At 32.1% G+C, this 26,285-nt stretch overlaps 6 protein-coding genes across 6 annotated transcripts; 3 read left to right on the forward strand and 3 right to left on the reverse strand.

Moving 5' to 3' along the window:
- Window positions 1–283: 283 nt before the first annotated feature.
- HELRODRAFT_116471 (hypothetical protein) lies at window positions 284–2,247 on the forward strand (the record flags this gene model as incomplete). The annotated part of the gene is made up of 2 exons (XM_009032755.1): window positions 284–844; window positions 1,275–2,247. The coding sequence occupies 2 exons, from the start codon at window positions 284–286 to the stop codon at window positions 1,773–1,775; spliced, it is 1,062 nt and encodes a 353-aa protein (XP_009031003.1). The 3' UTR covers window positions 1,776–2,247.
- Window positions 2,248–5,190: 2,943 nt separating this feature from the next.
- On the forward strand, window positions 5,191–6,390 carry HELRODRAFT_182506 (hypothetical protein; the record flags this gene model as incomplete). Its single annotated transcript, XM_009032756.1, has 3 exons — window positions 5,191–5,318; window positions 5,896–5,973; window positions 6,252–6,390. 3 exons carry the CDS (start codon window positions 5,191–5,193, stop codon window positions 6,388–6,390), a joined length of 345 nt encoding a protein of 114 aa, XP_009031004.1.
- Window positions 6,391–7,535: 1,145 nt separating this feature from the next.
- Window positions 7,536–8,071, reverse strand: HELRODRAFT_90713 (hypothetical protein; the record flags this gene model as incomplete). The annotated part of the gene is made up of 3 exons (XM_009032730.1): window positions 7,536–7,630; window positions 7,766–7,891; window positions 7,984–8,071. Coding segments are annotated over 3 exons (309 nt in total), but the record flags the coding sequence as incomplete, so codon positions are not given.
- A 923-nt stretch (window positions 8,072–8,994) lies between these two features.
- HELRODRAFT_182508 (hypothetical protein) lies at window positions 8,995–10,260 on the forward strand (the record flags this gene model as incomplete). Its single annotated transcript, XM_009032757.1, has 2 exons — window positions 8,995–9,054; window positions 9,775–10,260. The coding sequence occupies 2 exons, from the start codon at window positions 8,995–8,997 to the stop codon at window positions 10,258–10,260; spliced, it is 546 nt and encodes a 181-aa protein (XP_009031005.1).
- Window positions 10,261–13,100: 2,840 nt separating this feature from the next.
- On the reverse strand, window positions 13,101–14,203 carry HELRODRAFT_182509 (hypothetical protein; the record flags this gene model as incomplete). Its single annotated transcript, XM_009032758.1, has 5 exons — window positions 13,101–13,195; window positions 13,338–13,457; window positions 13,572–13,685; window positions 13,774–13,833; window positions 14,146–14,203. The coding sequence occupies 5 exons, from the start codon at window positions 14,201–14,203 to the stop codon at window positions 13,101–13,103; spliced, it is 447 nt and encodes a 148-aa protein (XP_009031006.1).
- Window positions 14,204–23,250: 9,047 nt separating this feature from the next.
- Window positions 23,251–24,379, reverse strand: HELRODRAFT_90717 (hypothetical protein; the record flags this gene model as incomplete). Its single annotated transcript, XM_009032731.1, has 4 exons — window positions 23,251–23,487; window positions 23,674–23,766; window positions 23,839–23,952; window positions 24,260–24,379. 4 exons carry the CDS (start codon window positions 24,377–24,379, stop codon window positions 23,251–23,253), a joined length of 564 nt encoding a protein of 187 aa, XP_009030979.1.
- Window positions 24,380–26,285: the final 1,906 nt, after the last annotated feature.

The raw sequence follows: 26,285 nt of genomic DNA on the forward strand, positions 1-26,285 counted from the left end.
GATGAAGAACTAGGACGCTCATAAACTAAAATTCGGAGGATATGTTTTTGTTAGCTTTTTAAAATTGTATTCACTTTCATAAAACATATTAAAGAAAGTTATATTTAATATAACTGGACATAAAGTTGATAATAACATTGCCAGATTCCTGGTGCAACAAACAGTAAGATGCAACTTCCCGAACCATGAATCACCAATCGTAAACATGAACAGTGACAACAGCACGTTTCAAAAATCCTGGTCATCATCAACGCAGCCTTTCAACTCATCAGAATGCGCCACGATGGGCGGCTACGAATCGAACAGCACCTCACGAGAGTGGAAGTGCGAGTTGTACACCTTTTCAGTCTACACTGTCTTCATTGGCTTCATGTGCATCGTCGGCTTTATAGGCAACATCGTCTCATTCATCGTCTTTTACAACGACAAGTTGAAGACAAGTTTCCTCTTTCTTCTGCAAGCTCTTGCCATCGTCGACACTTTGATGATCACTTGCGTTTTTTCAATTTATTCAATTCAAGGTTTTGTGCAATTTACAGGTTTGTTCAGAGACTCTTATAACAGGTATATGTATCCGGTCTTCATGATCATCATATATCCTTTCGCTTTCGCTTTTCAAGCACTGACGGTCTGGCTGACTGTTCTGCTGGCTGTCAACAGGTACATAGCAGTCTGCATGCCCTACCAAGCTCTGAAGATCTGCACTGTGAAGAGAGCAAGAATTTATTTCGCAATCGTTTTGTTGCTGGCTCTCATTTATACGTTGCCGAAGTTTGTGGAGGGAAATCTTGAACTTTTGCCTCAGAGGTTCTGTCTCACACGCACTCGCATCAGTGATAATTTTGTAAGTTTTGTAATATTAGTCATTATATATACTTATATTATATATTCGATTAAAACTGCAAGAAATGCAATTACTGATGAAAGTCACAGCATGTTCGGCGTTAGTTAACTTCCTGTTTAACTTTTCGATTTTTCTAACGGTTGATCGTAAATAATTTTCAAGTTTCTTGAGTACAAAACTAAAATTTTTGTTTATTTTATGCATAAAATGCCGAACATGTTGTGATTTTTTCAATAATTGCATATATTATATGTATATAAATGTGTGTTTGTGTGTGTTTGTTTGTGTGTTTGCGTTTCTGATTGTGTGTGTGCTGAGCGAATGACAACGGTGCTGCAAACTTTGTAGAAATAATACCAATTTCTATCGTATATTCAATTTTCTATTTAAATTACATTTGATATTTAATGGAATGTAATTTTGCACAAAGTACTACGAGCTGGTGTACCACAACATCATGTACACGGCACTCATCTTCATTCTGCCACTCTCAGTCCTCACCTTCCTCAACATCAGACTCATGGTCGCATTCAAGGACGTCAAGCGAAAGCGAAAAAAAATGCAGAGCTTGAAACAACGCAACGACGACAGCATCACCCTCGTCCTCATCGTCGTCGTCATCGTCTTCACCGTCTGTCAACTTCCGGCGTTTGTCACTCAGATTTTGTGGACGGTCGTTGATGATGACGTGAGAACGTGCGGCGGCTTCCAATTCTACTTCAGTCCCGTGAGCAATGCGCTGGTCATGTGCAATTCGTCGGTTAATTTTTTCATCTACGTATTTCTCAATCGGCGATTCCGTAAAATTCTGTACCAGACGGCGTGCATTTATTTGTGCTGCTGCAAGAGGGAGAAGGTGGAGATGATACACAGAGCGAGGAAAGCTTCAGTCCAGAACAGAGTCTTCCTCTTCAGATTTTTTGGCAACTGATTATGAATTTTGAGTGATAAAAATTTGTTGCAACATTTTCTGAACTATTACATTTTATATTAGCAACATTACAATAGCATCCTGCCAAATCATTTGATGAATGTAAATGTATAATTATTTAGTTTTATATGTGAAGCAAGCAACTGACAATTATCTCAAAACACGTAAACAACCTAGCATTGCTGGTATTAAGTAAATATTTGCGAAATTCAATCAATCGATGACATATGCATTTATATTCGGTGCATGTATTTATATTTATTTTTGTATCATTTATTCATATTGGATGCATGGATTTACAATAGATGCATGAATTTATAACAAATGCATGCATTTATATTTATATTGGAAAACTTGTATTCATATCGGATAATACATAAATATTGGAGTGATCAGATTCATACAATCATACAGTTAGTTCTGCATAATGCAGAAATTACAAATAACGTTCGTCAGAGATGTGTTATTTTTATATTTGCTGTTCGTTGTTTGTTTGTTTGTTACATGGCTCTGAAAACACGGGGCTTCGTATCATACGTTCGTCACTCAACTGCAGTTTACGGTCCACATTGTTTTATAATAAAAAAAATTCAAGATAAATAAGAAAACAAGTAAATGATATGCATGTATGTGACAACAACAAAGGTCAAGAATACGGTACCAACTATATATATATATATATATATATATATATATATATATATATATATATATATATATATATATATATATATATGTTGGTAATAAACCATAATTTTAATTTTTACAATATTCTATAAATTCTACCGAATGTTTGGCGTTAATATGTTTGTAGTTTGTTTTTTACAAACATTCGGTAGAATTTATAGAATATTGTAATATATATATATATAATATATATATATATATAATTTTATATGTTATTTCCGAAATAGAAGAGGGCTGAAAAATCGTTCTTTATGGAATAATTATCTAGAGTTTGACAAAATTGCCAATTTGAGTTAGTAGATATTTTAATTGAACATTTTAAAATTTGTTGTGTATAAGAAAGTAGAAAAATATTATACTTATGCAAGAAGCTGGATTTTTTCCAAATCCACCTGTGTCGATAAAAATCGAGAGTTTAATGCTTCATAACATTCCTGTGTCAGAGTTCATAAACGTTAAGCCATCCTAGTCTGATGTTTGATGTCTTAGAATAATTAAAAACTAAATGATACATTATCAATAAAGCTCACAAAGAGTTTGTTTGATTAAATTAAAAAAAATTCCATTGCCGCCAATGGTTTGTTTGAAGGACGTGCCGCCGACATCAGATATTTCATCTACAGTCTTAAACAAAATTTTTAAAAAATTTCATTTTTAATAATTTAGCTCTGCCAAACGCAGAGCTGCTTAATTATTATTCTATATGCCATTCTATACCTATAGTTAAACCATCGTGTCATGAAAGCTGTGCTATCCACACCCCACACCACACGACGCACCTATACCCGCGCAAGCAGCGCATCATACACGCATGATGGTTTTTGAGTTTCGGACAGGCAGTATTCGAACCATGCCATTGCGTAATAGCAAAGCGAGGCACGGAACTTCTATCGACTGCGCTAACTCGATGTTCATAATTGCTTTTTAATGTATAATTTCACATAATTTGTGTTTAGTGTTTAAACACAGATTTTCTGTGGCTGTTAATTTGCGTAAATAATAAAGTATTTCATATTTGATTGCTTGCATAAGAACGTGTCGAAATGTGACAACGTAGGATTTTGTCTTTCCAAGTTAATATTATTTAAGAAGGAGGTATGTAGAAAGAATAATTGCCTGTCAAATGATGTCTGAGTGAAGTAAGGCATTCCGACGGCTCATTTGCATCTGATAGACAGCTGGCTCTTATAAGATCTCAATGGAATAAGAAAACCGATGCTTTGATCAGTTGCTATCATAACCATTATATTCGTCTTTTATAATAAACGTATTTGAACTAAAAAATATTATGAAACCAATTGTATTTTTTCTTCTACTAACTAAACTTGGAAATAAAGTAATGCACAAACATTTAAAAAATACTCACAATAAAGAATATAGTGTATTGTATTAATAAATTGTGTTAACATATCTACATGACAAAACACTTTCACTTTCATTATCGTATGTTAAAATATTTTATAACGAATTTAATGGGGGAACAAAGCAAAAAAATCCAATTAACTCCGAAAAACATAAACGATAGATACAATGTATATTTACCAAAATTTTTAATACTATCTTAAATATTAACCACCGCTTAAGGATTATTTTCAATAATAAAAATTATAATTTTATTTATTAAATAATTTATATTTGTTATTTATTTGATAAATGAATTAACTTTTAACAGCAAAATTTTCAACACGTTAAAAAGTGTCTGCTACTACCGACAACCATCATTATAGTCATTATAGTCATTATCATAATAATAATAATAACAATAATAATAATAATAATAATAATAATAGAGTAATTAGCAGATCGCAGACTGCACGGACCACAAAAGTGAATTAGAAAAGTGAATATTGAAAAACATGTTGATAAGAATTAACATTTACATTAAAAAAAAAGTTGAAAAATATTTAAATTTCAATGATAATGTTTTATTTATACACATTTAATTTTGACTATTTTTAAAAAATTAGTTTACTTATGAAAAATTTTAAATTGAACATAAATTTAAATTAAAAACACCTCAACAGCAAAATTTTTGGTTTTGGATGATCAGCTAACAACTAATCGAGCAAAACATTATTTGTTCAACAATCATTTAATTGATCAAAGTTCAACCGCCGATAAATGCCATTGAAATACTGTGAAATCAAATGAAACTTTGCTTGCCCTTAAGATTAAAAATTAATAAGAAAGCAGGATGACCAGGTTAGTGATAAAGTGCCTGCAACCTCCGCCTATCTAATACCTTTATTTCAAGTCATTGTATTCCAAAATTTTTAAAAATCCTATACAAACTTTAGCCTTATTTTTATTAATTTAACAAAATTACAAAGGTAAACATTTTTTGACTACTTCAAAAATATTTTTAATTAATTTGGACCAACTGTCTTCAAAACACGTTGATTATGTAGTTTGTAACGTAAAGTAAGCATTAATCTTTGATTAACGTTAACGTTTTGCTCATTAATGTTGTTAGTTGATCATATTCAGATGACCGAGTTAATGTTGATAGGAAACCAGGTCATTCTGATCAATCAGTCAATCAATCAATTAGTTTATAAAGCGCTATTTCCGAGATGTTCAACAGCGCTCCTAAATGAATTTTGCAAACAGATGGTCTTGAGATCCGGAAAATAAGTATAAATATAAGAATCATCAGCATATAGTTGACTAGTAAAAAAAAATTATTAATAATACGAGGTAGTCCAGAAGTATAGAGTATAAATAGAAGATGGCTAAGAATAGAACCCTGAGGTACACCGAAAGTAAGAGTAGAAGAATTAGAAGTAAAATTATTGAGAACAACAGAAAAAAAAACGATTACAGAGATAAGAACAAAACCAAGATAGACAAGAATCAGTAATATTAAATAAAAAATCTAGCAGCCTCAAGAGTGTTGTATGATCAACTGTATCAAAAGCAGAGGAAAAGTCAAGAGCAAGAAGAAGAGTAAGATTACTATTGTCTTGTCACTACTGATGATAAAGGTTATAACTTTCATTTGTTTCCAAACATGAAACCGGTTTCGAAATAACTTTTTGACATGTATTTCAATAATTTTCTTAAGTTGCATTTAATACTATCGTTCAACATTTTGCCTGCTCTCCTCTTGGCGTGTTTGGCTGTGAAATGGTTATTACAGAAATGAATAATTACAAACCGATTTAACTCATTTCTGTATTTTCAAAGATTATGGAAAGATATTTTCTAAAAGATTGGTAATTTTTTTCTATAAACATAATAAAATTTTTCAGATCATTAAGGCTGCAGAAAAAAGTACTAAAAATTTGATTCTTTCCAAGTGCAAGTACATACAAGCACTTACACCTCAAGTACAAGTTCTATACTTTATCTTAGAAGCAAAATAACAAAGAAAACACTAAACGAACAAAAAAAAATCACATATAAGTTCAATAATTTTGATGGTACATTTCAGCGGTGAGGTGGCCCATGGACTCCAAAATAGTAAAACTACGGATGTCATGGATGGCCCTAACCAAATTCGCGTTCACACGTCTGCATATCACGACGTCTTCTTTGGTTGTTCGAGGCAACACAAGCGCGTTTTACACTTCAATTTATGATGAAAACTTCAACTTGAATTGAATTTTATTCAAAGAAAATCAATTTAAATGGTTTGAATCACAAAATCATTATATTGTGCTTGTCATAGTGAAATAAAGAAGAAGAGATATACAACATGAGAAGTTTTTGGATGCTTTGTTAAAATAATAATCATCATCGTTGTCGCAATAAAATTTAATTTTATTAAATCATAATTATCATCAATAGTGAAATGAAATTGAATTTAGTAGAGTCAGAAATCAAATGGTGGCTCTGTCTGGCGGCATATAGCTTCCAGATAGACGAACTGGCGACGGAAATGAAAGCTCCAAAAAGACTGTTGCTTGAAGAGACACGATTAGACTGAAGCTTCACGAAACATCAGCAATTTTTTGTAAAGATGTGACAAAGTTTGACATTCACACATCCGTTTTCACAATCGCAGAAAAAATAAGCGAAATTCGAGATAAATAAGTACTAAGAGTTCGTTACAATTAAAATGTTCCGTGAAAATAAAGTTATGTCATTTAATGGGACTAATGGACTCCAGGGTAGAGTTTTAAATTATAAATGTTGCTGCAAAATCAGTCTTGGACGTTGAACGCTATATATTCAGTAAAAAAAATATTTCAACTTTAAACTTTGAAACTTCACTGGTGCTGATGTAATGAAAATGATGTAAACAATTAATGAGTGATTGACTGCAGTTTTGATGTTTTAAAACTTTAAACATGCCATGCCGTATTTTTGTTTGTTATTTCGGGTTTTTCTTAATATAGTACCCACCAAAAATTTAGGCTCAACGGTATTGTACGGAAACCACGCTCCGCACTAGCAAGTAATATTTAACTGAGAAATCCTGTGCATTGCTAACATGATTTGCATAGCAAAATATTTTGATCGAATTCAAATTTTTATATTTATTTTTATTAGCTTTGATTTTAAACAAAATATTTACATAAGTTAGGACAACGAAAAGATTGCTCAATTTTTCTTCTTATAACTTTTTATTGCTTTTGACTCCGTACAACTGCCGACCGACCCACTGTTGTTAGTTTTAAACGTGATTGCGGATTTCAAGTTGTAGGGTGGCCTCTTTCGCCTATCTAACAAATTTAACATTAATATTATATCATTAACATTGTCTAAAATCTTTCTTGAATAAAAAATAGAAATCAGATAAGAATTTTTAACAGAATGAAATGAAAAACAGCTCAAACGTGTAAGTATCATACACAAGGTTTGAAAGCTTGGATACTTTGAATTTGAATGATTAAACGGTAAACAACACGCTCACAAACGTTTGTAAACTGTTCGGGTCTGTTGCTATAACATTTCATTTATTTTAATGATAAATTGTTTTTTAATAATTAAAACAAAATAAAAACGAAATCCAATTCCTTTAGTTAATGTCTTGTTATTAAAATTTAATAACTCAACGTGTTGAAATAACTAAAAATGAGAGTCAAACGTCACGTGTTATTCAGTTGCGATCCACATATTGGCGGGCATCTACACGTACAGGACATCCCAGTGGTCACTTTCCAGTGCGTAAATGTTGCCTGCGCTGCTTTTGTACATGTCGGCCTGGTCACCCCCACGCTGGCCTGGAATAAATTTCACTAATATCATTTTAACAACCTTTTTTCCATAGAACATCAATCATTTTACTGCTGCATAACTCTGAAATGAAAAACTGAATTACATAAATTGAAACGTTGGATGAAGTTTTTTAAACCCACCAATATGAGCAAAATTGCTCTTGATGTAATTAGATATGCAGGTGTTTATCCTTAAATCCACTTTGTATCCGTTTGCATGGCTTTTGGCGCCCCTGGTGCTGTGCCCGTGTCCGGATTCTGTTCCACCTTGGAAGTTTGACAGTAAATAAATAAAATGATTGTATCTGAACGTTGTATTACAAAACAAAAGTTGTTTGGCAAATTGAAAATGAAAAAACAACCTGTGACAACAATTTCGCATCCTGAAGCTCTCTTCAATGTCAAAAGTTGATTAATTGTCTTCTTTCTGATGCCTTCCAAAGAAGTGACCGGTGCCGGCTTATTAACCGAAATGTCTAAATCATTGATTAAATACTAATTCACATTTGCGTAAAATCAGTAGAGTAAAAATAATTTGCCATAAAACAACCACCATTGTCTTTCAGAATCTTTCTCGCTTCAGAATTAGTGTACTTTTCGGATGCTGATGAGTATTTAAAATGTTTCAAGTCAAATTAAGACGATCAATAGATGCGTCTAGGAGTTAAATTTATGATAGACGTTTGTTACGCTGCTAACCTAAAACCAACGCAATCAAAGTTAACGTTGCCAATGCAATCTGTGGTCTCAACGACATTCTTCAAAAGTTCCTTGATTATTGAAAAAACTATTTAACAATGTTTCAAGTATTTTTAACAATTCTTATATATATATATATGTGTGTGTGTGTGTGTATGTGTGTGTGTGTATGTGTGTGTGTGTGTTGTGTGTGTGTGTGTTGTGTGTGTGTGTGTGTGTGTGTGTGTGTGTGTGTGTGTGTGTGTGTGTGTGTGTGTGTGTGTGTGTGTGTGTGTGTGTGTGTGTGTGTGTGTGTGTGTGTACAATCACAGCATGTTCGGCGTCGTTAGTTAACATCCAATTTAACTTTAACTAGTAATTTGAGTTTTGTGTTTCTGCTGTGATTTTCATCAATAATTGCATTTCTGGCAGTCTCAATCCAATACATAATATATAGAGATAGTCCTCCTCAGCGTGGAATTTATTTATAAGTCAGCAAGTTATGCCATAGAGAGCAGTGTACTTCCCAAACATTTTGGCCGCACTTTACAAACCCGTTAAAGCAAGGTCAATGCGCACACTCCAAAAAAGCTTAATCGTCTATTAACCTTTTATTTCATACAATGCTTTTTATCTTTTTTCCACTGTTTTTGCCAATTATTACCACGTTCACCTCATTGCCTTCTTCAAGAATGAAACTCTGCACCACGTTGAAAAACACTGCTTTCGATATTGTGCGGAATGTTTACATTGTATGTTGAGAAACATTTCAACGTTTGAAAAATTCAATATTTCTAATAAATGCAAAATGATTTTTTACCGAGCTCTTTAAACAAAAGTTATCGTGATGGCATAAAACTGCCAATGTAACTGCTACTTTATACTAAGTGGTTAGAGCTAGCTACCTTTGCACACTGAATTAATATGTTAATGTGTTACGATGAAATATTTCTTCAAACATTTTCTAAACTTTAGACTCATCAGAATGATGTATTTGTGCTTGCATGTGCTATCAATAAAAAGAATTAATTAATTAATTAATTATATGCTGTGCAATGTGCATTTCAATTTTATTAAATTTAATTAAAATTCTCAGAGTCATAAATTAAACAATCTGTTTGAAAATTTTATAGTAAAAATCGGTGTTGGGTGAGATTTCATTTGAAATGATTTAAAATCACGATTTAATTTATTTTTTGTTGTTTTTGATTTTGAATACAAATCCCTTCAAAATACGTTATTAAAATTTTCATTTCGAATCGCTTTTTGCGTGATTTTGATGATTTTCAAACTCACAAAACTCATCTTCATAGAAAAATAATAGAAGTAATATTAGTAATAACAACAAAAATATAAATTAAACAATGCATATTTAAATATCTTAGCAGCCTATAGACCCCCCCAACACTAACCCTAACATTTTAATACAAAAGCTCGAACTTATTTTACCCACATTCCATCCACACATAAAGAGCTACTTAATTGGCGACTACGACCTCGACTTCCATAAACTCAACAGTGACAATGCTGTTGCTGACTTCTCTAACCTACTATCATTATACAACTTCTTACCACTCATAACCTCCTCTACTCGCATCTCAACTTCTTCTCGCTCACTCATCGACAATATCTTTACTATCAATCTAACTCATCACTTATCTGGAATAATACTATCTGACATATCTGACCATTTTCCTATATTCGCCATCGCTTCCAAATCTGAAAACTCAAACCATGCCCCTGTTAAGAACCTGAGAGACCTAACTGAAGTATCCATAAACAACATCAACAACTTCTTATCTAACCAAAACTGGAACTCCTTGACATCTCTGAATAATATCAACGACTGCTGCTCTGCTTCAAATACTATCTTAACTCACTCTTCTGACACTTTTATCCCCTCCTTCCAACCAAAAACAGAAAAAAATGCTGGGTTAACGATAACATTCTTAACTTAGCAAAAAAGAAAAACAAACTATACATCAAAATCTTAAAGATCCAACCACCCGCAACATTGCCACCCATAAAAGTTTCCTAAACATGCTCACATATATTGAGCGAAAAACTGAACGAGACTACTTCTCTAACAATCTTGAAGATACATACATAGATATATATAACAATATATATCCATGGATACATATAACAATGTTGGACAAAAATGGAACTAAATCAAAAAAATTCTAAACAATCTCCAAGCTCACCAATCTCAAAACTAACTATCAACAACCAAGCAATTGAAAATAAACAAGATATTTGTGATCTTCTCAATACCCACTTTGCTAGCCAACTACTCTCAAGATTTTATGACCCCTTCTACACCGCATTCTATGCTGTAATGGACTCAACATGTTTCTTATCAAAAATATAATTTTCTCTATCGTCTCACCATTTACATCTTTAACTCTATGCACTGGAACCTTTCCTGACTCATTCAAAGTATCCAAAATCATACCAATATTTAAGAAAGGAAACAAATATGATATTAACAACTGCAGACCCATCTCCATTTTTCCCCACTGTCTAAAATTTATTAGAAACTTCTCTTTAAAAGACTCTCTAATTTCATCAGCTCCACTAAAACTATCCACAACAACCAATATGAATTCAGACCCAACCATTCAACTGAGCTTGCCATTCTTGACTTCACTCAGCACATACTAAAAAAATGAACCACAAAAATCTTTCCATTGGCATTTTCTTGAACTTATCCTAAACCTTCCACGTCATCGATAACAAAATAAGCAAAATACTCTTATCCAAACTACATCATTACAGAGTAGGAGACACAGTTCACAACTGGATGCGAAGCTATCTTTCATCACGGACACAATATGTTTCCATGGACAACATCAATTTAAAGCATGTTCCTATTCATCTAAAATAAGGTAAATTTGTTGACTGATTTACTATTTTAGTATTATTATTTAAACTTATTAATTTGCATTTCAAATATAATTATTCTTTATTAGGTGGAGAGGGATCAGGCGTCGTCTCATTCATTTCGATCACCTATTATAAAAACTCAAAATCTTTTGCAACTGGAATAAATACAGCTATAACTAATCATATTGAAGACGAAATAACTTTTTTCCATTGGTATAAGACTTAATCAAGATGATTGACTACTTTGGTTACTGCTGAAGTATTTTTGTTAATTCGGTTTAACCTATTTTTATCAAATTCATCATGATTAAATAGCCTTTTCTTTTATATTGCAATAATAACTATAACTACAGCAGAATTTTGACTAGAGCTGAATGTAGAAAACGCAGAAAAACAAAAAATTTAAACGTAGGATGAATAACAATCGAATAAATTAAAGAACCCAAAAAAGATAAATTTCTATTGTATATATATGAACATGAATTTTTTTATTACTTATAAACATTTTGGTGAAAAACATACAACAAAAGGAACAATAAAAGAAAGATTTTTCGGCTTAAAATCGGCATAAAACAAAGATTTTTCGGCTTGAGAGTTATTAAACATTGGAATAAGCTAGACGAAAAAACTGAAACAGATTCTATAGCGCAAGAGTTCTAAGTCAGAATGGGAAGATTGGGTTTTTTAATCAATGTTATTAGTCAAAATCGATCCAATGGTTTTCACACAGAGATATCTACTGAACCACTATAATCCTTGATAATGTTTAACTTTGAGAGAGCCTGTATATGGTGCTTCCAGTGGACGACGTACTAAATCTACTCTTAGTCATGCGTAGCAGGTGTTTAAAAGAACATTTGGTGCATAGGCTTTAGAGATAGAATGGTGTTGACTGTTGGTTGATAAATAATCATTGAGTTTTTACATCTCTTTCGATAGTTGCTTGATTTGGTTAGATATGTTTTCATTTGAATATGATGACAAAAATCGATTTGGTATTAAAACAAAGGGGTTCCGGTTACTGCTATTGCTGGAAATATTCCATTTTCATCTGGCATGTTTCTAAGTCCTAAAAGAAGGACAGGAAGTGCGTTCAACCAGTTTTGCTTGTAGTAACTAATAGATGTTTTCAAAGTACGATGTTGTCGTTCTATTTTTCCATTGGTTTGTTGTACGCAAACGGTAAAAACCAATCAATCGTGATAACTCATGAAATAACTCACTTTCAAATTGTACACCGCGGTCTGTTACAACATAAAGAGGAGCACCAAAACGAGCTATCCAAAACGGTTGAGGCTGTTATTTCTGACATCGGAGCTGCTTCAATCCAACTAGTTGCTCTGTCAATACAAGTAAATAATACCTGTAAACACTTGGATAAAATTCGTTTTCTTGTTTAACAGGCGGTAAGGGACCTACAATATCAATGTGAACGGTCTCGAAACGAGTAAGTAGTATAATTTGTAGAGGTTTAATTTAGATATTAACTAATAATTTTAAAAGTATCAACGTCGAATTATATATGATTGTCATAAACAATTGCTGATTTTCACCATTCGAACAAAGGACAAAAGTTTTTTTTTGGAGCAAGGTTGAAGACATAAAACACAAATCTCAAATTGGTAAAACGAAAATTAAAATAAGATAATGGCTAAACGAACGTTGGACGAAATGTAAATTTTTTACAAAACAGAACCAATTTGTAATTTATTTTGTTCCCCAAAAATATATGTAAACAATACTTTCACCACTACTATAAATATGTTGTCAATTAAAACAGTATCGTCATATTCGAAAAAAGCAATTTTTAGAGTTAATTAATAAATAGATAGTTCAATTAGATAGAGAGATATTTTTTGATGATTCGTTTTCATCGATTGTTATCTATCATTAACAGCAGGTTGTTATCCTTTTACACGTACAAGATATCCCAATGATTACTTTCCAGCGCGTAAATGTTGCCTGCATTGCTTTTGTACATATCGGCTTGGTCACCACCACGTTGACCTGATTTAAAATTTATTGTATATTATATGGTGAAGTGCAAAAAAAGAATTTGTTGCTGTTGAAATTGGTTTCAAAAGCCGAAAAATTAAAGAGCAAAATCTATTATGCCAACAATAACATTAACGAAATCTTTCAAACCGACCAATATAGTTAAAATTCTGCTCGATATAGTTAGATATGCATGTGTTAATTCTGATATCCACTTTGTAGCCGGTTCCGTGATTTTTCACTCCACTGGTACTGTGGCCTGATTCGGTGCCAGCTGAAGTGTTTGAAAAGATAAAACGTACGAAAGATGTTGCAATGTTGTAATACAGAATTAACTTTAATCAAAAAACTCTAATATTTATTAAAAATTTGTAGCAAAGGTGAAGACCTGTCACGACAATATCACAGCCAGACGCCACTTTCAAAGTCAAAAGTTGTTTGATGGTGTTCTTTCGAATGCCATCCAAAGAAGTGGCAGGTTTTGGTTTGTTTACTGAAATACCTGAAAAAAATCAAACAAAAAAATGCTTTATTAGCTTACATTTAAATTATATCTTCAGTGAAAATGTTTGATGCACAATAAAACAAACCGTTGTCACTCAGGATCTTTCTAGCCTCAGAGTCGGTGTAGGTATTGGAAGCCGAAGAAACTGTGTTATATGTATGTGTATATATATATATATATATATATATATATATATATATATATATATATAGTTATTAAGAAATATCACTGCATTTTAGTTATATATATATTTACAATATTCTATAAATTCTACCGAATGTTTGGCGTTAATATGTTTGTAGTTCGTTTTTTCAATTTTTCTCACTAAAGTTTTTTGTTGAACGTTTAGTTTATTAAACTAAAACGTTTAATATTGTAAAAATTATGGTCTATTACCAATATATATATATATATATATATATATATATAAACGTTCGGATAAATAGTGCATACTAACCAACGGCCAATGAACACAAAGTGAGTGTTGTCAGGAAAGAAAGTGGTCCAAATAGCATCCTGAATTACATATAGCATTAAAAAATAATTTTACAATTTAATTAATTTTTAATAATTTATATTTTAAAGTAATTAAAAACTTTTACAGTAGTTTGGAATTTTGTGTCAAAACCAGCGGTGAAAAATCATTCATAATATTAGGAGGTTTCAGACAAGGCTGTATTTTGTCACCGACACTCTCCAATGTAATCCTAGAGTACGCATCACAAAAAGTAGGTTGAAACTACGCATTACATTTTAGCAGGGTAATATCTATTCCATAATACTTTTTGCATTTGGAATATGCAGACGACACACACCTAATAGCAGATTAACTTGATAAAATTTAAAAATTTATTAGAGTGTCCGGCAGAGAAAAGGAAAAAAACAATAAAATTATGATAAGGACAGTCACAGAAAAATGTGGACAATTGCTAAAATTAGAAATCGAGGAAAATTATATAAAAATAGTTAAAAATCTGGTCTACCAGTAAAACGAATTACCCTCACAGAAAACAATTCAATATAGATATAATGAGAAAACTGACCATTGCGGGGGTAACTTTCAAAAGACGTACGAGAAATTATTCTAAAGACACGACAAAAATTTTTTCTCGAAAATTGTGTAGTATGAGAGTCTTAAACACCTAGGTGCTACCGACTCCACTGTAGGACGCTTGACGCAGAACCATAGAATCTAACGCAGAAAATCGAGAATAAATTTAATATAGCTAAAAAAATGGCTGTGAAGAATATTAAAAATTCGGTACCATGATCATATTTCAAATAAGGAGATTGCACGTAAAATGAGTTAATCATGTACATCGGAAGTGATCAGGATTCAGAGAATGAAGTGGGTGGGTCATGTGTTACAAATGGACGCTAACAGATCCGCCAGGAAAACATTGATGTACAATCCCCGGGATAAGAGACTAAGAGGTTTGCAACCAAGAAGATGTGTATGTTTTGATGCTTATTGAGTCATTGCTATATTACTTATGTTGTGGGATATATAATTTATGTATATATGCATATGGGTGTGCGTCTGTCGGTGTGTGTGCGTGTTTGTGTGTGTGTGTGTGTGGTGTGTGTTTGTGCATGTGTGTGTAAAATAAGTAAAAAATAATAAAAATTGGCAAAGGATAGGGATTGATTGGAGGATGTTTTGAAAATACAGGATGAAGACATGACATGACATATAGCATCAAAAATACTGGCCGGTTCTGAAATATGTCAAAATTTCTACCTACACAATTACACAATATCAAAAACCAAGAACTTTTCGGACTGAAATTGGGTAAGTATGTGTCAAAATTAGATCTTGAGTTCACCATCTAATTAAATCTGATCACAGTAATAAATATTTAATCATTTGTGCATTTGTGTTTAAACATGTGTATTATTGTGTTATGGCTCAAAATTTTCAGGTATGATTGTGTGTCCAAATGATATGTGAACATGCCTATGTGTGTTCAGAGGCTTATTGTGTCTTTGCTATATTATGTATGTAAACCTATTTATATATAAATATATATGCAGTAATTTATGAAATCTACCGAATTTCTAGCGTTGAATAGTTTTTTTATTGCATTTCTCAATATTTCGAACCGAATTCTTGTCGTCATTATTTATTTTATTAACGCTAGAATAATATACAGTTTTCCAATTCATTTTCGAGTGTATAGGGCCTATTTCGATTTTTCAACCATCTTCAGCACTTCTGGCAAGTTTATATAGAGAATTTGTATAACCCAGTATTTGTTGCAATTTATATAGGCAATTGCAACAAGTACTGGGTTATACAAATGCACCGGTGAAAAATCTTATAAATTGAATAATGCCTTTTCGTCTCAACAAATTAATCTCTTCAAGTGGCCTTGGCCAATGTTAGAAGCCTACAGAATAAAATGAATGAACTTAATTTGATTTTATCAGAATAAAATCCTGACATTTTTTCTCTTGTGGAAACATCTGACATCTTTCTCTGGATGATCATGATGATTTATATCTGCCACCAGGTTTCAGTTTTGTTAGAAATGATCGTGGAACACGTGGTGGCGGAGTGGCATTCATTGTTAAAAATTCAGTACCATACAAGGTAGTAAAAGTACCAACAAAATATTCCAGCATTGAGATAGTTAGCATTGATGTTTCTATGTCAGCAACAAATTGCAGATTCATCTGCTACTACCGCAGTGGAGGTTTTCATAAATCAGCTGATGATTATGCAACACATAGTGTTCAATGCATTAGAGAGCTGTGTACAGGTAAAGCTAACTGTTTGCCGGGTGACTTCAATCTTCCACTCATTGATTGGACAAATTACTCTTCGCCAAATAATCTAATTTATAATTTGTTTATTCAACTTTTCAATGAGTTGGGTTTACATCAATTAGTTGATCAACCTACCAGAGATTGTAATATTTTTGACTTGGTGCTTTCAGATGATTGCGGTTTTCTTGCTGAGCTGAAGGTTATCGCTCCATTTGCATCCAGTGACCATACTGTATCAAAAGTATCACTTTTCAAATCAACAACTTCACCAACAGATTGCAAGATGTTAATCCTAACAACAAAAGTTGCTTCCTCGATTTCTACAGGGCTAACCGTGTCAAGCGCTTTCGCCAGATCGATGAAAACACCTATAGCAAAAACACCAGAGTCGATATTTTCCAAAACCTCTTGACATAAATCTAAAACTGCCAATTCAGTTCAGCTATTTTTGCAAAAACCATACTGACTTTGCAAATTATATATATTGTTATTGTTGACAACATTTGTTAAACGTGTATGAACTAACTTTTCAATAACTTTAGAAAAAAAGGATACTAAAGAGATCTGTTGGTTGTTTAATAAATTATCACGAGGACCATTTTTATCCAATGCAAAAACACCCTGATTCAACGAGAAATTAGAACAGTATGTCAGTAGTTTGAGTAGTGCGAACATTGTTTCTTTGATCAAAAAGTTAGATAAAAAATTGTCTGCATGAGAAGAGGAATTATTTAAATTAATGATTACTTTTCTGATCTCATATTCTGTAACTTTCTCAATTGAAAAACTGTTGGGGTTTGCAATCGGCAGAAATTTATGAAAACTTTAAGAAAAAATCTGCCTCTTTAAATTAGTAGGTTGTGAAAGTTTTATTTGAAATCTTCACATATTTTTCACTTGTTATCTGTCTATCCGTCACTAGTCTGAATTAACTTAGGAAATTTACTGCTATTACTTTTGGTAATGGATTGGTTAATTAATGACCAGGTAAGTTTTAAGTTATTTTTTTTTCATTTTTTTTTCCGTGATATATATTTTCTCCGCTAAACGCTTTATGGATGTGAACAAATTTTTATACTTGACGCAATTTAGTTTATTAGCTGCATGTTCTCGTGTTATGCAAGCACTATGACGTCGTAGTTTTTGCACATACATGGACATTTTGAAAATGCTTATTTGTTTGTGTGTTTCAAGCTCGCGGGTTTGCGATTATGTTTTGCTACATATGTTCAGTTCATGTGATATTTGTGTGAAATTTCTAGAGTGATTGAGTGTAAGTGTTAAACATAAGTGTTGTCTATTTGTTTTTGTAACAATCTGATCACAATTTTATTGCACTTTCACTTATTAGTATTTTATTAAGCTTTTGTGTTAGATAGGACTGAATCTCATCAGTTTAATTGCTATACTTATATTTTCATTATCGTTACCTAAAATGATCTTTAATTTATAGTTAAAATGGTCTTTGTTCAATGTAATAATCGACTGACATTTTTTTCATGCTCTCCAACTTTTTGTCATTTTAATACATTTAAACTGAATCGTAAAAGTGTTCAATTTTAATATTCAATTTGTTCCACCAGTACATTACTTAAACATTAGTTGAGTAGGTTTGCATCTTTATTGTCAGTTAACATTGGATCGTTTAAAACTTACGTCTTATAGAAATAAAAAATACAAAACAAAACCATCATCTGGCTTGTTGCTTCGCTTTTTCAAAATATCGAAAAGATATGTGTTATTGCAAAAATATTTGAATATAAAGAAAAATAGAAAAAAATCAAAATTTATTATTAATATTTGTTTAACAAGATTACTATGAAAGCAGAAAACATAGCACCGATTCACTTTAAAATTTAATTATAAATTTTATTTTCTTCAGCCATCTCTACTTTTTTATTACGCATTGATCCAGCAGTGTAACATCTTGCAAATTAATGAGCTGCATTAAAATCGAATAAAAATAATACACCTAAAGAAATGAATACACAGACGTACTCAAGCATTGAAACATACATATTTACGTACGTTTAATTACATTTTTATTTAATTATGTTTATTGTTTTAATGGACATAACCAAATGAAAATTTGAAAAATATATCGATTGAATATCCAACGTGAAATAACAATGTTGAGGGGTGTAGGTTGCCTGTTAGAAGCACAAAAAACACAAGAAGAAATGAAATAATTGATGCATTCTGTGATTATTTATAATTTAATGGTAGATGATATATTTTTAATTAAATGATGGGTAATGATATATATATATATATATATATATATATATATATACATATATATATATATATATATAATTCAATGTTTAATGATATATTTATAATTTAAATTTAATGATAGATTTATAATTCAATGATTGATTATATATTCATAATTTAATAAAAGAATGAAGGTGATAGTTGTATGTTTGAATCATACCGTGGGCATGGGAATAATTTTTATTTTGGCAATATATGCTGTTAAGATTTGAAATTTGTTATTTCTAAATTTGGGTTTCAAATGTCATTAATGCAGGCGATACAACTGCATGCATACGCGCATACATATTAGCACTATGTACGGAACCGTAATACGGTTTCAAATCGCGGTAATCGCACAGCAATCGCCCGCCGGTGAGGATAAACATTTTTATAAAACTCCACTGATTTAGCGGATTGCGAATATTGATTGTCCGTTCTGTCGCAGATGCGGTTTCATGAATTTACTTTTGAGAAAGCTCGCATAATTGAATTAGTAAAATTTGAATAGTTTCAAATTAATTTTTTTCTTAATTTGAAGTGCGTAAAATTATGTATCGTTTGGACCATCTGATTGATTTGGCTATCTTTTTTTTTACTTTTAATTACTTTTAAATTAACAGACATCAACACCAAGCACTGCATCGCTAGCTACGATTGCTTTTTAAACGCAAATATGGATGGCAGGCGGATACGGATAGAAAACGTTGCGGATGCCAACGGTTGCGGTTTTGAAACATTTTGTCTTGCACTGGCTTCTAGTACATATCCGTCGATTTATTCGATGTTCTTACCGAAGTGAAAATATTTTATGCCGGAACAACCTTTAATTTTCTTCTTTTACGATATCGTTTTTGTTGCATGCTGAACCGATCCACGTGGGGCAAGATGGCGCACCGCATGCGAACGACCAACCGGCCACACTCAAGGGCGATCAAGTCATCATTAACCGTTGAAAATTTTCGAGCGAGCATTGCTTCATTGCTTCAAATATAATTTGTAACCTTAAAATTTTGGATGTTTTAAGTGTGTTCGGACGAAACAGAGTCGCTTTAATAAGCTTTGACAAAATTCCAATATTTTTTACGTTTAAATTTGCTATCGCTTTAATTATTTATTTAAAGAACTAGGAGGTCAGAAGTTATAACTAACTTGTACGGACTCCGTAAGTACATAAAACGATATAAATATATATATACATACCAAATATACATACATACAACATACACACAATATGAAAATATCGCTTTCGAGAGCTGTGTGCAATCAAGCGTTTAATGATAGATTTCCGTCATCTATTCTCAAAAGACAACAAGATTCGTTATTTCTGCTCAATCGCTTTTTTAACTCCAAAAATATGTGCATACCAACAACTCGTCGGCAGTCTGTTTAAAATCGTTAGCGTTTCAGAACTAACTTCGGGAAATTTAAATTTAGCTGCTAACAAATTTTATGACCCATTATTTTCGCATAGAAACAATAAATTGTACTGAACAAAAATTATATAATTAAAAGTTTTAACCATGGTATAACCACAATTCAAATTTTTGGAAATTTATAGATGAAAATTATAAATTTTATTATAAGTTATTAAAATAATGCTAAAATCTTCTTCCAAGTTGGAATTTGATGATGCAAGACTGAAAGTTGAAAAATCACTATCGTATTTATAGCGGTGTGGTATTGGATGAATTCTTTTATCATATGCTATTGCCTTATCACATTTTTCTGATTATAAACTTTACTTACTTTTACTGAAAGCTACAGCAGCTTAAGCTAATGATATCCGCAATTGTTAAAAACACAAACGCTTCCGAGCGAACGTTTAGATCATGTAAAATTGTAAAGTACTCAGTTCAGTGATTCCTTATTTGCAGCTTGACTTGCATGGTTGTGCCCAATGATTGTTTTTTTTGGAAAGTTTTATCAGCAGAGTTCTCTTTTTTTATTGCTATCTCGCTTTGCGTTCATTATATTATACATGCAATCAGCAAACAACAATGACGATTTATTCATTTATTATGTTATTATTAAGTAATCTAAAAATATTTTTTCTCGATCTGTTAAGTTTTAAAATAAATATTATTAAAAAATTTAAACGTTTATTATATTAAATAAATTTTGTCAATTAATGAACCTACTTGAGAGGTACAACTCTAAACGTCCAAACAAATCAAGCTGAATGATATTCTCGGCCTACTGCTGCTCGAACGTACCAAGTTGTTATTTAAGGTACAGCCTATCAAATCAAATTGTTTTATACCAACTAGGCTAATTAACATTTGCTTAAAATTGAATTGAAGTTTTTAGGATGTTATTGTAATTATCTTTTCTGGCTCTATAATAGTCATTTACTTGGAATATATACTCTATATATTCTATATATATGATAAAAATCATTTACTTAGAATTTAATATAAATTTAATATAATACGTTTTAATAATACGATTTAATATAAATAATACTTTTCTGATTGTTTGATCAAAGTTTCTAAAATTATTAAGGTACAATGTCGCATGGTATATGCAACGATAATAAGACATTTTCAATATATGTTATTCTTGTTTGCGAACAACTCGCTCTCTACAACTCGCCCCACGACTCGTTCCCGGATAACTCGCCCCTGGACAACTTGCCCCCACAACTCACCCTCGCACAACTCGCCCCGGACAATTCGCCCTCGGGCAACTCGCTCCTGGACAACACGCCCTCTGAAAACTCGCTCCCACAACTCACTCTCGGACAACTGGCTCCCGGACTACTTGCATTAAAAACTTTACTGGAAGCATGAACCGCAAAGACATCACCACAGCACACCATCCATGCATCTTAACTGCTGTAGGGAGATCCAAACAGTAGGGGCTTGGGTGATCAACAAGTCAAAACAAAATAGGATATATTGATCTAAACGATTCCAGGTTAGTTGAATGCTTCATTTCGATTTTTAAGTGTAATTTATTAGTAGGAACATCTATTTAATCAATCAATCAATCAATCAATCAATCAATCAATCAATCAATCAATCAATCAATCAATCAATCATTCAATCAATCAATCAATCAATAATCATCTGTAATCCTTTAAAAGGCCGTTGAGATTGATGGTATTCATCTTTGTTGTTGAATCCAAAGATCCTTTCCCATTTTTGACAAATTTTATTAAACTCAACGTTCCCACCTAGTTTCAGCGGTCCATATTTTGGAAGGTCTTCATATCTTCCTTGCAGTCTTCATATCTTCCTTGCAGGACGTGATCGAAGAGTTTGATGAACTCTTTTCTATCTAACAATCGTTATCAAATAATAACTTCATCGAACCAAATTTATTAAACCCAGCAATTCCCAGTTTAATAAATGAAGGTTGCAATAACGGGCAATGCTAATCTCAATAAAAAAAAAGTGAATTGGTTCAATATTTATCGGAATCATTTGCCGTCGCTTGTACTAACCAACCTAAACGCGAACAAATTTCAATTGTCATGTTGACTCAAAATCAATACAGAAACAAATTAAATGTTAAAAGTTCGCAATTATTCTCGCTATAAAGTTGCTTTTGAAATAACAAGGTACTTTCGATAACATGGAACAAAACGTTGCACTCACGCATTAGCACAATTATCATTATACAGTATCAGACTCGTGATAACGATATTTCAACTTCTTTTATAGCGAAAACAATCTGAAAATAAATGATGATCGATTGTTGAAAATTATTTCATAGGCAAATGATCGTGGCAGATAGAAAGTGACAACCAGGTAATGAAAACTATCGTGCAAAAACTATTATCCTCTATATTCGAGTTGAAAATGTTTAAAATGAACCAATGTTTGAACTTTTATCATTCGGGTTGATAGTTTTAACTTCTGCCTACTCGACGAGAACAAATTTATAACCATTCTCGCAACCAGTCCAACGTAGCGTTGAAATAATAAACAAAATTTGAATGTCAATAAAATGGTAATATGAACTTGAACGAATAATGTTTAAATGGTGTCTGAGAAATTCATCATCTTCAAAGTTGAATAACATCTGAATACATCAAATCCACACTATTCTTTTTTTTAGAAATTTTCATAACAAACGCATGAAAATGTATTTTCAATGACTCTCACACCATTTCATAACTGTCACAAGTATCTTAGCTCACTTGTTTAAAACTAAACTGATAACGCTTCTAAAACATCACCTTACTAAATTTCTTGGATTCTTGAATTTTCAAACAGTAAGTCCTGGCGTCAGTTTGATGGTCCATACCCCACTCGTCACCGACAGTTTATCATCACAAAAAGTATACTTACACCATGTTTCTCATGCTTGTATTTTATATATATTAAATATTGCTTGCTTGGTAAATTCCGTACTGTTTCATTTGGCCACTTTTGAACATTTTTAATTTCTACAAACCTTTGTAACAATTTCTCAAAACATTTAGCCTAGAATCTCTGATGATAACAGAGAACATTTACAAGAGAAGTTAACTTGAACAAGGGTTAAGTGATAAAAATCAAAATGAACGTTAAATGAAATTGAATCAGCATTAAAAAATATTCCCTGCACCACTGCCGACATTGCCGACGAAATCCCCTGCCAAGAAGTCACGGGAGTTGAGATCTTGGAGGTGTGAGAGGCTGGTGATGTGGGGAGAGTCATTGAAGGCGCATGCGTACGAGTTCTTGAGGAAGTGAATGTAGTTCTGGAGAGTTCGATTGGTGCTGCACGACTGCTCCAGTCTGTCCTTCATGTCCATTGTTCGCTGATTCAATCTTCTCTCAGCCTTCACATTTTTGGGGATTTATTCAAATAATTAATTTATTCGGTTAACCGATTCATTTAAAAACTCATAGGTGGCAGAAACATATAACGCATTAGAATTATACTTGAAATCAAAATAATGCATATTTTGCATAAGCTAGCATTATTATCAGTCAAAAAAGTGGAAAAGTGATCAGGAGTCACAAACCTCCTCCTTCTCCCTCTTCAGTTTGTTAACTTCGTGTCTCAACTGATTCAACTGACACTCCATCTCCAACATCTGCACCTGGTTTGCTTGGTCCTACGAACATTTCACGTTTTAAATAGTTCACGTCTCTATTTTCACGAAATTAATTTAAGTTTAGTAGCTCACGGCAGATGTCATCCTGTTAGATTCGTGGTCCTTCATCTTCCTGGCCTCAAGCATCATGTTGTCTATCTGCCTCTGCATCATCAAACCTTCATTTATCTTCTCCTCCAATCGCAACTGATCACGTGGTCGGTTTGTTGATCGGTAGGATTTTAATTGTAAAATTGATTTCATAATAAAACAGAATATAAAACTTTTTTTTATTCAGAGCTGCACAAAACTGATATTATAGTAATTATAAATTTTAACTTCCACGCACGTAAACATAATAATCCCATCATCCTAATAAAGTCGACTGATCGTGTTACAAGGTCGAAGAAACTGCTGATAACACCTTTAATAGTATAGAAATGTTTCACCGCACAGCACACGCGGCACAAACAAACAAACAAAATATTCACTAAAGAAAAGAATGGAGACCAACGTTCGTCTGCTTCAGGGACTCCTCCCTCCTGGCACTGGCGATGTTCAGCTCCCTGTTCTCCTCCTCCAGCATGCTCAACTTCCTTGTACCCAAGCAATCAAATTCAGTCAAAATATGCATTAACAATGTTTTGCGATCAATGTTAATTACAGTCAGACCTCATTATAACGAACTTTTATACTTTTATATAACGAAAATCTCTATATAACGAATTTCCTATGTCTACTATAAGTTTTATTTGTGCATTACTGTTTTACGTATTATGCTTTTTGCTATATATAGGTATCACGTAAGTACCAGTACATATAATTTTATGTTATTTTAAATTTTTTTGTAATTATACTACGTATTAATAAATCCTATTATAAAAATAAATGATTAGGAGGGTGTTTTTCATAAATATATAGCATATTAACACCTTTTAAGCTATACAGAATTTTTACCGAACAAATTCTATATAACAAAGTTTCTATATAGCGAATTTTTTCATGGAACCCTCAAGTTCGTTGTACGGAGGTCCGACTGTATTTTGAGATGATTCAACAAAAATATTATTAATCACATTTTTTTTATGTGCATATTCAGTCAAATAAGTTTGCCTTTTTTCCACAAAAATTTTACAATTATTCAAATATAAAATCGTTCACACATCATTTAGCTACATACATACACGCATACATAAACACACACACTTACACACACACACACACACACACGTACATATATAAATTTCTGAATTTAAGAATATGAAATGAAGCAACATATCCTTATCATCAAATCATTCATTTCTGATGCAACAGATGACAAATTTTAACAATGAAGTGAATATTTGTTAATAAATAAATATCATTCAACCGCTTATTAAAATATCAAAGTTGCTCCACTGTGTTAATAATAATAATAATAATAATAATTAAAAAAAAATAATCGCCGAAATATTAATAATAATAACAATCACGAGAAACCTTTCCAGTTGCGAAACTTTATCGGCAAGTTCTTTGTTGCTGGTGCTGCTGTTGTCAGGTTGTTGTTGGAGTCTCTTGTTTAAATCAATCATTTCCACTTCCTTCAAGAGCTGATGGATGATTTTTCAGTCACATCAGAACGATCAAATAGAAAAAAATGGGGGAGAATTACAAAAACAAACCTCTTAATTTATCTGAAAAAAACACTTTTAAAAACTTCAGTTGCATGTGCGCTGCATAGATATACTGTCATTATTATCAGTCAGGGTTCATAACAAGGGAAAAAGATATGACGTCATCATTACAAAATTCCAACAAAGCACCACACTACAAGCTGATAAAGTGACAAACAATGTGTTTCTTCATCTTGCAGATGTTACACATGAGTCTTAGGTTTTTACTGTCTCGAAAACATTCAATGGACCGATTGTTAAGTATCTCAATATGAAGTCAGACACGGCCAGTCACATCAGTCAGTCTTGACGAAATTATCCTACCATGCACCAGGTTATTTTGGAGCAATGAATTTAACTATATTAACATAACAAATAGTAAATAATTAGATAAAGCTTCCACTTTCATACAATTTCAGCAAGCTTGCTCTCAATGAAGATTTGCGGAATAGAGTGATTTGCATAAATTAAAAACATCCGTACAAACAAGAATTGATTTTAATTCACTCTACAGTAAATGATGAACCACCAAACGTTAAATTTGCTTTCGTTTATTTTAAATCAACTCTCAGAAATACACAGTGCACAGTTGATGTGTAGCTTTAAGCTTGGAATTGCATTAATTTCAATAATGGAAAAATAGCGAACAATCTCATGTGTAGTTCAAAAAATGTGTGAAATGTGCTTGCTCTATACAAATCAGACATAATAAAAAATAATTAAAAACTATTACAAGAAGAGAACAAAAAATCGTCATACATGTAGTATACACCAGCAGAAACCTTTTGCTCTCGAGCCTTAAATGTTGAATTGAGTTTCATGATCAAATTAAACAAATTTTGAAAGCTTATTCCTACTAATGGATTTCAATTATTTTATATATTTGAA

Source organism: Helobdella robusta, assembly GCF_000326865.2.
Source record: "Helobdella robusta unplaced genomic scaffold HELROscaffold_87, whole genome shotgun sequence".
NCBI classification, from domain to species: domain Eukaryota; kingdom Metazoa; phylum Annelida; class Clitellata; order Rhynchobdellida; family Glossiphoniidae; genus Helobdella; species Helobdella robusta.